Raw genomic sequence first — 12,701 nt, forward strand, 5'->3', positions numbered from 1 at the left:
CTCCAGCTGCCCCAGCAGACTCAGCAGTTGGAGATGCCCAGGCCACAGCACCCGCTGCCCCGGCAGGAGCCGACCTGATGGCGGGTGAGTGGGCCACCAGCGTCCAGTGTCATTTGTGTCCCATGCCACACACACACACACACACACACCACACACACACACACATCATACCCCACGTCATATGCCTGTAAAAATGAAATTCACATTATGTCTCCAAATATCTTGAAAAAAAATATTTTAGAACATACACACACGTTTTTCAACATACACACACATGTAAATCATTAGTTCATACATGGACATGGAATGGACTAAATTCTATATGTTTTTGACCCTGTAACTGTAAATGTTTATGTAGAGTTTACAGCACAACACTGTCCTTTAAAAGGTACACTATGCAGGTTCAGGTAGTTTTGGCGACTGTAGAGCTCCCTCTAGAGTCGCAATATAATTATATTTTACTCCGCTGTTGTAAAAAGCCTACTTCTCTTGGCTTGTCCCCCCTGTACACAATGAAAATGCTTTTGTTGTGGAGATGAAGGATTAACAACAGGCAAAAACTACTGACAAGATAATGTTACACGATTCTCGCTAGATGTCTTCGGGCCGCTGTTCTTGAAGTTGCATGGCTGGTTTTCTCATTAGCGGCTCGTTACGTCTACACTGAATGCTATGCTAGATGAACGACAAGTTTGTTTACCATCAAATTGGCTTCATAAAGGTTATATTAAGGTGAACATCTTGCATAGGGTACCTTTAAATGTCAACTCTGATAAACACACCTGAGAACATTATTGTGAGTTTTTAATGAAACAGTCATTGTACACCTGAACGACCTCATAAACCCATGCATTATCTCGGCGTTTTATTGTTTTGTTTTGTCGTGTTTGAATCCCACTGGATGAGTCGTCTTTGTCCAGTGAATATGTGTGTGTGTGTGTGTGTGTGTGTGTGTGTGTGTGTGAGAGAGAGAGAGAGAGAGTTCTAAGTGTTTTATTTTGTGCTTTTTTGGCTTTTTTTAAGTGATAGCTTTCTGGCTTGTTCTTTGTGGTGTATTCTGTGTCCGTGTCCTGCTGAAGTCCTCATTGAGCAGTGGAGAGAGTGCTGTGTGGGTGGGATTGATTTCTGATAGGTCATGGCACTCTGTGCCTTTGTGGCTGTGCAGTCTTCTCTTTGACTCAACCTGCAACCCCATTCAACATTGCAACCGCAAGGATGCAACTAATCATGTGGTTCAGCCTGGCCATCATCATTTGTTTGTTTGTTTGTTTGTTTGTTTGTTTTCTTCCTATGTCCATGTTTTAATCTGTAAGCAAAAAAAAACAACAACAACATTAACAACAAAAAATAATGCTTTGATGATCTCAAAATGGCTCTATCCTCTCTGCTCACCTCTTTACTCTTCTCTCCTGTTTGTAAAACACCATTGCTCCTCCATGCTATCTTCTTCGTCATCTTTCTCTTCTTCCTTCCTCTTCCTCTTCCTCTTCTTGTCCCCTGGTCCCTTTTCTCTTTTTCACCCTCTCTTTCTTTTCTCTCTCCATCTGCCTTATGGTCTGGGTCATTGCTTGCTTCCTCCCGTTGCAACCGGTGAGTTCTGGCTTAACCCGCGAGCTGCTACCCCCACAGTGCTTCGGCGCAAAGCAGCCAACTGCAGCTTCATGTACCCCCTGTAGCTCTTGTACTGTAGAAGAAGCTTGCTTCTTAACACGAGTGAATCGGTGGATGGATGGATGGATGGATAGATGGATGAATGGATGGATGGATGGATTGATAGATGGATGGAATGAATACAAGATGAATGACAAAAAAACCTTAACCTTTCCTCAGCTGCGCTTTGCCTATTCAGAGAAATGTGAATCTGAATACCAGAAAATATTCTAGTATTTCTAGCTTTGCACTCCAGTGAAGTGCCTCTTTAGTGTAGTCTTAGTGAAGAGCAGTGAAGTAGCTAGTGATTGTATAATAATGTGTTTGTATATTGTGTACTTGTGGTGTTGTGCTGTGCATTTGTAATGTCTTTTGTGTTTTGTATAGTGGGTGTTAGTTATGTGAGAACATGACATATTGTGATAATAATGTTTAGAAGGAGGTTATAGATTCAGTAATTAAAATCAGTAATTATATTCAGTAATTAATTAGATATATTATTATCTCTCTGTGTCTTATATTAATATAAATATTAAACACTATTTTGGTCACTGTTGTTATAACCATACTCCACATTTCTGTGTGGTAATCCATGAAGGTGATGGGTGGATAGTAACAGCACCTGCACTGCTGTTGTTCTAATGCTCTCTCTCCTCTCCTCTCCTCTCCTCCTCTTCTCTTTTTCTCTCTCTCTCTCTCTCCGTTCCTTCTGCAAGCCTTTGATGGACTGGGTGATGTTCTTATGCCTGCTATGGCGCCTCATCCAGCTGGTGCATCACCCATGACTGCATCTCCTGTGAAGCCTGACTTGGACGCCACCATGGCTAACCTGGCCAGCAGTGAGTATTAGCATGCACTCACATACACACACTTGTAGGTTGATTCGCACACATACACACACACACACACGCGCACACACACACACACAAACACACTTACATACCAGTACACATATACATGCAGGGTGCAGAGATCTTTAAACATCATTTTAACTGAAAAAAGGGGCTACCCTTTTAGTACCCCTTTTTACCATGTTAGACAGAAAAGTTGTATTCATTTGTATGTGTGTGTGTCTGTCTGTCAGAGCTCAACATAACAGAATACCCTAACCCTAACCCTAACCCTAACGTGATTCAAACGTACTGCTCAACATAACAGAACGTAGCCCTAACGTGAATCAAACATACTGCTCAACATAACAGAACGTAGCCCTAACGTGATTCAAACATACTGGTATGTTGACTAACATGCTCTCCTGTTCTCTCCTGCAGATCTGTCCATGGGGAACCAGAAACCGTAAGCTCTCTGTTTGATCCAGTCGCTTTCTTTCCCTGTATGAATGAGTCACTCTCTAGTAGCGTGTGCTCTGTGGCATAAAGAAAAGCCCTTTCCATGTGGATCTAGCTTGTTGGCACACTGGTGATCAAGGACAGGTGGCCAATGAAGCATGATGACCTCCAGATTCAGGCTAAGAACAAGCATTGCTTCATTTTAGTTGTCTGACAACAGCTAACTATATAGGCACTGACCATACAGTTTTTTCTGATTGCTTAAGCACATTTTTTGTAACTATGGCTTTTTTTGCAAAACTCTACACACAAATAGGAAAATCTTTCACCCAATCAGCAAAACATTGTAGTTCTCTTGCAAAAGCTCACACATCTTGCTTACAGTAATTCTTCACACCTTCGTAAAAATTGTGTTTTCGTATCAGTAAACACAAGCCATCACAATAATAAGCACATAATGTGCCAACTACACTCTGATGGTATGAATAAAAAACACATCTGGCTTTTGCTTTCTCTGCACAAAGTAGACTTTGTCATGACTTTGTTTGATGTCATAATTTTGTCATAGTTCTGTAAACATACAGGGATCCAAATTGGTGTTTATTTACACACATCAAAACAAACACAAGTGTGTTTTTCCAAGTCAAAACACAAAATAGCAATTTCACTGAGACAAAAAAATCAGTCTACATCGTGTCATCTCTCTCAAAATTTCGTCTACATCACATGCAATGTCCTAGTCCAAGGCACCGGGGAAAATATATTCTGGAATGCTGTATCCAGGCCTATATCCAATCCAATATCCAATATCCCCACATATAGACTGATTTTTTTGCCTGTAAAAGGGCTATTTCTTTCTCTTCTTACCCCTCCTCGTCCACCTCTTGCTCCTCCTTCAGCTCCTTGTCCTTGTCATCCTCTCCCTCTCACTTCTTCACCTCCGCGTCCTCTTCCTCCTCTTCTTCCTCCTACTTCTTCACCTGTGTGTTACAAAATTGCAAACTGAGTGCAAAGCAGTGTTTGTGCTTTTAGTTTTGCGAACTCAGTGAGTGGTTTTGCTATAAGTATTAATTTAATTAATTAATAGTAATAGTAATATAGTAATAATTAATAGTTTTAGATATTGTGCTATAAGAATCACGGTTGTGTTTAAGTATTCAGAAAAAACTGTAATCATAATGCTACAAGGTGAACGAAATGTTAAATTGACGCCCTCTGATTGGTTGATCTCTCTCTTCTTTGATAGGGCGGATGGGGCAGCAGGCGGGGCCAACTGGCAAGCTCCTCAGGTAGCTCCTCCCCAGTGGGGCGGTCCCATGGTAAATGTTGTGTGTGTTGTAGGGCTGGAGCATTGGTTTAGCTTGATGAGCATGGCATGGAGCCTATCACGCGCGTCCCCTTCGCCTGACTCCTCTGGGCTGCTCCAATCATGTCATTTGAAAGGGGCAGGGAATGGCAGGACTTCTTTCTCTATTTTTCTTTCCTTTCCTCTACAGCAGATGTAAAGGAAAGGAAAAGTTCCGACCTTAAAGGCACTCCACAGACTTAAAGTTAGACTTAATCACTCAAAACCCAGCCATTCATATATGATTCATATACTGAATGAATCACATATGCTTAGAATATCCATAGATGCTTTGAGTAGAAACCTATACTGATCATTCTGTCAGCAGCAGGTCCTGGGGCACTTCTGGACCCAGAGACGGACCGGATCACACAAATAACTTTTTCACTTTAACTTTAATGGTGCAAGTGACTAACACACACAAGGAAGACGCTGTGTGTGTCGAAACGTTTGTCACTTGCGCCATTAAAGTTATCTAAGTTATCTGTGTGCTCCAGTCCTTCCCTGGGGTCAATCATCTGAAGTCACACAGTCTACATTATGAATTCTTTCCCCATAGTACTTTCTGCAGAAAATGTGCTTTAAGCATACGAAACCCCTCTCTGATATACTGCAGTGTATTTCAGTGTATCCACAGTAGATCCATAATACACTGGAGATATATTACATTTTGTATGGGTTTCCAGTGCCTCTATACTCTGGCTATGCTTTGATAGGGCAAGGCAGTCATTTCAGCTTCATTTGTTTGGAAAGCACCCTTATTCGTACAGTGCTTTATCCATGCTAAGTTCAATCACGATGAAAGCCATTATGAAAGCATAGAACATCCCAACTCGACTCCTTAAGGATAATAATATTAATATATGATAATAATCATTTTAAACCAAAGCAACCACCTCTCCAGTCTGTCTTGTCAGTACTCCTCTGTGTGTTTGTGTGTGTGTGTGTGTCTGTGTGTTACATGTTGCAGTGTGTATTGTGTCTTAGTTCCAGTGCTGTGTTGTGTCTTAGGTCCAGTGCTGTGTTGTCTCTGTGTCAGTAACCCCCTCCCTTCCTCTCCCCCTCCCCTCAACCCTTTCATAGACTGGGCCCATAGGGGCCTCACCTTATATGGGGTCTCAGCCTCCATTTTGCATGGTAAGAAACATGAACAGCCTCTCCCCCGGAATGCTCTCTCCCTCTTCGTAAGATGGCAGACATTTTTTAACCACTTTTTTTCTCCCTCTTCCATGTCACTCTTGCACTTTTTCTTTCTCTGTTCTTCTCTTTTGCTATCTCCACTCTCTCTCTCTCGCTCTCTCTCTCTCTCTCTCTCTCTCTCTGTCCCTTCCTCACACAGGCGGGGGCGCCCGGTGCTGGAGCTCCCATGATGCCCGGCTCTCCCATGATGTTCCCCCAGCAGCCCATGATGAGGCCGCAGTTCCCTGCCGCTGGGAGCGGTGCACCGGTAAAACACACAGACAAATACACATGCACACAGACAGACCGACAGACAGAAACACGCACACGCACACACACACACACACACACACACACACACACACACACACACACACACACACACACACAAATACACATGCAGACAGACAGACAGAAACACGCGCACACACACACACACACACAAACACACAAATACACATGCAGACAGACAGACAGACAGAAACACACACACACACACAAACACAGAGAGAGAAAGAGAGACAAATACACATGGACACAGATAGACAGACAGACACATACACACACACACACACACTATGCTCAACTGGTTGGTGTAGCTACCTTTACCGGTGTCAGCAAGTTACATATTCTTAAAGAAATCCACACAACTCCATGGAAATATACACCCCCCCACACACACACACCACCCATGCGCACACATACTTTTTTCACGTATTTTGCCGCCAGTCAAACAATAGCACTGTTGAGCAATACCCTTAAATGGAATGCGTCAGACGATATTTACAGTCTGAATTCATCTGATCTGAATACTTTTTCAAAGAATAATACTGTATGTAGCATTTCTTCTACTGTTCCAAGCAATTCAAAAGAAAACTTGATTGTAGCTTTTCAGACATGTTTTCAATACCGTATCACATCCAACCAGGCTGTTATTTTGTTAATGCAGCAGTAAGATTTTGAGCAAAATATGTGATACATATTCATAGGAGTCACGTTGAAGCATGTTTAATTTCCAATGGCATCCCAAAAGGATACTCTATGATAATGTCAAAAAATTACATTAAACTTATGAGTTAATATCTGATAACTATTACAGGTCTACGGTTTTAGTATTCTCGTGTGGCGTTAGCATTAATTGGAAAGACGTGCAAAAAGAAATTAATGAACTGGATTAATTAACTGAGTTTTGAAACATAGGAAGATTGGTTTGTCCGCCTTGTTTTATATATGTTGTTGGTCATATATACATTGAAATACTATAGGCTATTAGGCCTATGTTCTCTTCTACTCTCCGAACACCTAATATTTTCCAAATTAAGCACTTATTGTAGGCTATGAACAGAGGAGAGTGGACTAAGGTCTAAAGAAGAGAAATTACACAACCAGGTTGGTATAGCCTACCTGATTTAAGTTTGGGTACCCTGTCATAGACTTCGAGGTCGTTCTGTTTTCCATCACGCTATTATCCATCCATATATTTGGAATTTGTAGTAAGGCAATCATTTGCACATTAGTCTACTAGCTATACCAGCAAAATGGTGTATCATATATTGGAAACAGAGGGTGGGAACATAGGCGACTAATATAGCAGCACCAGCAAGCCGTAGCCTTTAGCCTAATAAGACCAGCTGTGCTCTCATGAACTTGAACTGTCTGTTTGGTTAGATAGGCCTGTTTAATTAACAATCATCACAGATGAAGTTGAGATTAGAGACTAGTTTCAATAATGATGTGAAACCTCTCTGAACTCCAAATATCAATTCAACAAATGACAAATTTAGTTTTGGACACCCTGCCGTGATGGGTCAATATCGCTTAGGTGTTTTGGCTATAGGATGTCCCATTCTTACGATAAAGGAAAGTTTGCATTTATTTGCCGATAGACAGATCAGATTTAAGGCTGGTTGCATGTGGTGTATTTAAATTTACTTCAACAGAGTGGTCTCACCCATTTCAGAGTCCAGGCCTTGGCGTAGGCTACTTTCCCGTAATTGCTACCGCTTTGCCGCGAGACTTGCACCCACAGACTCTTATTACTATGTCTACCATGTGTGTGTGTGTGAGATAGTAGTGTCCACTGAGAGATGTACTAACGTGCGTGTGTGTGTGTGTGTGTATGTGCTACTAACCCCCTGTAGATGAACCCTGCTATGGCTCAGAGCCCCAGGAAGCCCCCACCCCCCAAAGACCCCCTGGCTGACCTCAACATTAAGGACTTCCTATAGAGATCCTATAGAACCTGTCAGGTAAACAGTTTCTTACCTCCCCTGTCATATGTACAGCTGTCTCTCCAACACTCACACGCACATAAACTCACAGCACACATCCCCCTGTACTGTAATATTAACCTTAACCTTGAAATGCTTCCTATAGAGCCTTTCCATATAATAACTATAAACCATATGGCGTAGCATAGCTGTTTCATCATGCTCGTTTTCCTACACTCACCACAGACTTGTCCTCACACACAGACCCCAGTTTAAGTCTGTTTGACCTTGAAATCTGTATTATATTGTATTATTATTATGAAATGTAGTGTTATCATCAATTTGTATTTGCAAGTTATTTATTTATATTTTCGCTCTTTTTTGTCTGTCTGTTTCTCTCTCTCTCTCTCTCTCTCTCTCTCTGTGTTGTTCTGCTCCCAGTAAAGCTGATTGGAGCCCTGTTGATATGGGAGTCCTGTTGATATGGGTGTGTGATGTTCTCTCCCTCTCTCTGGTCACCTGTTCCTTCTCCTTCTTCTCCCCTTTTCTCTCTCCCTCTCTCTGTCTAATGTTGTAGCACAAACAGTGGATGTGAACCTGTATACGTGTGATTGTGTGTGCGTATTTTAATGTCATCCTTTACTTCGGTCAGTGAAAAATGAATTAAAATTAAGCGAAAATGAAAAAGAAAAAAAATAGAAAATCATGTTTAGCTATGGTGCAGTCACAACAGGAGTCAGCCGCCCAGTGGACAGAGCTAGGTGGAAATTGTCCTTAGGCTTCTTTGCGATGGGGGTTTGGGGATGCAGAGTGGCTTGGGAAAGTTGTTTTTTTCTCTGTGGGCAAAAAAGTAAACACGTAAACAAATACATAAACAATGTTCAGTGTGTGTTAATCTCATAGGGCCCCCCTTCTGTTGTCGTGGTGCAGACATTTCACTAAGTGTAACCTCCCTAACCACACACACACACACACACACCAACTCAACTCACCCTAGCCATCACTTGGCTGGGAACCTACTTACACTCACAAACTATAGTTCTCTGGGGTTCTTTGTTAGTTCCTTAAAAAAAATCTGAAAGCTCTCCATAGGCCTTGCTCCACGTAAAGTTTCCCTATAAATGGATTTATTTGGGTTGAACATTTCTGATGAGTTTCTCATAGTCAGAATGGAGGTCAGTGAAACTCTTCCAAAAGAGTGTGCCTGTGGTAGAACCTTCTGAAGGGTACTAAATGAGGAACCCTATTTTTTCTCTAAGAGAGCACCAGCGCCATGAGAAGAGAACTAAAAGTCCCCCCTGATGTTTTGACGCCCAGGTTCTATTCTGTTCTTTTTCTTCCTGTTTCTGTTGCTCCTGCCCCGCCCCTTTTCCTCACCTGAATGTGTGCTACACGTGTCGTATGACACGCCACATTATGCATTTTAGACTTTATTTTGTTGACCAAACAATGCAGATATCTTTTAGTCTTTATTTTGAATTTAAATGAAAAAAGTTGTTTCATATATTTTAGTTACTGCGTTCAAAATGCTTAGCATACAGTCTCTAGCGGAAAGAAGTGGAAATACTGTATCCCCAATGTGTATATATCTCTATCTATATTCAGAAGACTAGTAGCCTATTGGATGCACCCCCCCAACCCTCCTCTCCTCAGCTCCGCAGTGAAAGGTGACAGTATTCAGCGTCCGGCTGCATCCCAATGATCAGCAGCAGCATCTGCCATATCAGAGACTGTCAACCCTGTGACTGGAGGATGGAAATATAACTGGATGTTCAGTGTTTTGTTTCTGTATTGAAAAAAAACTGTGGTGTTGAGAACAGATAACAAACAAACAAACTAAAAAAAAGAATAAAGGGGGAAATGTGTTCCATGAATGACTGCTTTTGATTGTTTTCTTGTTATTTTTGTTTTTGTTTTAATTTTTTGACTTATCTGAATAACCTAGCTCCTGAGCCCAAGTGCATGTGCATACTGTTGAAATACAATAAAAACAGTGATCTGAAGAGATGATAAGAGAAGCCAGTTATTCTTTTGGTGTGTGAGTGAAATGTACACAAATTTACACATAGAGTATTTTGATGGTCGTTGCATTGAAAACGTACAAAAGAGCCCAAAACAACAATAGCCCATAGTGGATTTAGTTTCCACTCCAACTGCTTTGTAGCCTAGAAATCTAGACGCACCCTACACTTCAAATTCTGTGCAGTTTTGAACCTGTCAGCCAAAGATACCTGCAATTACAACGCCTCGTTTTTGCTTTTTCATTTTTAACTAGGTGGCACTATACCTAAAATTAGTGGAAATGGCATGGGTATAATGGCCCCTTGAGACCAACATACGAAAAAAAGTTGGTCATCCTAGGCCCTACGGTTCTCGAGATATTCACAGAAAACTGTGTCCGGCCTACCCTCCTTTGGGGGGGCCCGGTGCGGCGGGTGGGCGACAGATCAAAACAAAAAACAATGTTTCTGTGTCTTTCTTGTAGGGTTATATGCCCACCAAGTTTCATGCAGCCCGGTCTTTCAGTGTCCTGGGAATCGTTGACACAAAAAACGCCGGCAGTCGTAATGATACAAGGCCAAGATCAGGGTAGTTACTGAGGAGGGCTTCAGTCTAGTCCAGTCTAGGCCTTCGGACAGATCAAAAATGTGCACATGTGCAACTATGTCATGTCTATGTGAAATGAAGAGCTACATGCAAGGCCTGGCCCATAGTCCTGGTAATAATTTTGTCTGGACAAAGATGGGTTTCTCCTGGTGCGCCAGTGGCACAGGGGATACGACACCCGCAGTTTTAAAGAGACGGCAATTGTCCCCCTCACTTTTGGCTGGGGATGTATAAAATATATGTCAACGTACTATGTTTGCCCTCTGATTTTTGTTCTTTTCTTTGTTTTGTTTTGTTGCTGGATTAATTTCGATTTCCCTTATTGTGCCCCTGCTTCAAATAACTCCCAGCTTGCCTATCCGATACTGTGATACCTTTACTGTCTATGAGGGGTTTATGCACCAAGGTAGCTCAAGTAAATTAATTGCATCTTGTAAATGATGTCTGAAATAAATGTTTTAGAAAACTTAAATGTGGTGTAAGAGCTACTCATCTTGCATTAGTGAAAACAAGTTGAGAAGCAGTAGCTCGGGAGGAGCAGGATATAGAAGCAAGTAGGCCTATCCGCTTAGTTTATTATTGTTGTTAACTTAACAACCATCATAAACTAAATGTAACAACCATCATAAACTAAACAGCTACAGTACTGCTGTACTTGCTTCTATATCCTGCTCCTCCCAATGTTACAATGCAAATAAATAAAAGATAAACTATGGTGCATTTCCATGGGCCTACTAATAGAAATTAGCATTGCAAGACACTTATCTCTTCCCAGAAAGATGTTCTTTGACTTGTTAGTTTTTTGAACATTTAGTTTATCTAATGACATAGAAAAAATGATTAATTAAATCCACATATCCTTGCACTAAGCAACTAGGGCTGCTAATTTAATAACGTGAGACTGAAAGCTAATTACGGTCACGTTCTTCTTAAAGTGACAGGCACTCAATTAGACATACATACACACCATGTGATGAGTTGGGGTAATGGGATGTGTGTGTGTGCCTGCTTGCCTGCATGTGTGTGTATGTGTGAGTGTTTGTGTGTGTGTGTGTGTGTGTGTGTGTGTGCATGTGCGTGTGCCTACATGTCTACTGTGTCTAGGCTACTGTATGTGTGTGCAGTCAGAGGGTGTCATAATGATCCACTTCAAATTCTGTGCAGTTTTGAACCTGTCAGCCAAAGATGGGCGATCAAAACAAATAACAATGGTCTTACAGTATGTCATCCTTGTGGGGTTACATGCCCAACAAGTTTCATGCACCCTGGTCTTTCAGTGTCTAGTCGGGAATCGTTGACACAAACACAGTGTGGCTTAGCCTAATACCCCAAAACAGAAAAAGTGGGGACGTTGTAAGTGTAAAATGCAAATAAAAACAGAATGTCATAATGTCATAATATACGTAAAATACGTCTCGTAAACCCATATTAACAAGCAAAAAGGACATAGACAACATATCAAATGAAAATTAAAATGTGGACTATTTCATGGAAAGTTATATATGTTATATATATGTTAATTTTGAATTTGCTGCCAGTAACATGTTTACCACTGTGCTGCTTCACCTGTTCATTTAACACAATTCTGTAAATGTTTAGGAACTGAGGAGACCATTTGCTACAGTTTTGAGAATGAAATATTGTCCCATTACTCCCCGATATAGTGTAGGATTTCAGTTGCTCAACAGTATGGGTATTCTTAGTCATGCTTTTCATTCCATTATGCACCCAATTTGACAAATCTGGACTGTAGACAGGTCTGGACTCTTCCTCTATAGAGAAATACTATTTAAATATGTGCAGAATTAATTTTGCCATTGTTTTCCTGAAATATTCAAGGTCGTCCCTGGAAAAGACATTGCCTGGATGGCAGTATATGTTGCTCAAAACCTGTATACATCATTCGGAATTGATTGTGCTTTGCCAAATGTGCAAGATGCCCATGTTGTAGGCTCTAATGCTCATCCACACAGTCATAGATGTTTGGTTTCAAACTGAGCACTAAAACAAGTTGGATAGGTTGGATGCTTGGATAGGTCCTCTCCTCTTTAGCCCAGATGAGTCCATGATTTCCAAAAAGAATGTCAAACTTTGATTGGTCTAACCACAGAACCTTTTCCACATTACCTCAGTCCATTTTAAACAAGCTCAGGCCCAGATAAGAGGGTGGTATTTTCTGTATCATGTCTCAATACAAATTTAGCTGCAGTTTTTGAATTGAGAAACAAACTGGGCACATAGACAATGGTTATCAGAGGTTTTCCTGAGCCCATATACAATGACAGGTCTATAAACAGGTCTGGTGTTGATGCAGTGCCATCTGAGGCCATCCACTCTGTTTTTCAGCTATTTCCCTTGTTTCCAAAGATTTCTCTGGATTCTCTGAATGTTTTATTAATATTATGTCCTGTAAATGATGAA

The 12,701-nt window shown here is 41.2% G+C and overlaps 1 protein-coding gene across 1 annotated transcript; it reads left to right on the forward strand.

The window, feature by feature from the left end:
- Positions 1-3: 3 nt before the first annotated feature.
- On the forward strand, positions 4-9,669 carry snap91b (synaptosome associated protein 91b). Its single transcript, XM_076272708.1, has 7 exons — positions 4-84; positions 2,367-2,489; positions 2,922-2,946; positions 4,186-4,228; positions 5,624-5,731; positions 7,605-7,712; positions 8,115-9,669. The coding sequence occupies exons 1-6, from the start codon at positions 78-80 to the stop codon at positions 7,689-7,691; spliced, it is 393 nt and encodes a 130-aa protein (XP_076128823.1). The 5' UTR covers positions 4-77; the 3' UTR covers positions 7,692-7,712; positions 8,115-9,669.
- Positions 9,670-12,701: the final 3,032 nt, after the last annotated feature.

This window comes from Alosa pseudoharengus, unplaced genomic scaffold, assembly GCF_046254945.1.
Source record: "Alosa pseudoharengus isolate Yale_2024_CS ecotype anadromous, Long Island Sound unplaced genomic scaffold, YU_APseudo_1.1 YU_APseudo_1.1_scf_7, whole genome shotgun sequence".
Taxonomy (NCBI): domain Eukaryota; kingdom Metazoa; phylum Chordata; class Actinopteri; order Clupeiformes; family Clupeidae; genus Alosa; species Alosa pseudoharengus.

Bases quoted from the DNA above. Each gene is read 5' to 3' on its own strand.
- snap91b (XM_076272708.1), top strand. The intron at 2,947-4,185 runs GTAAGCTCTCTG...CTTCTTTGATAG, and splicing joins TCCATGGGGAACCAGAAACC to GGCGGATGGGGCAGCAGGCG. The intron at 5,732-7,604 runs GTAAAACACACA...AACCCCCTGTAG, and splicing joins CCGCTGGGAGCGGTGCACCG to ATGAACCCTGCTATGGCTCA.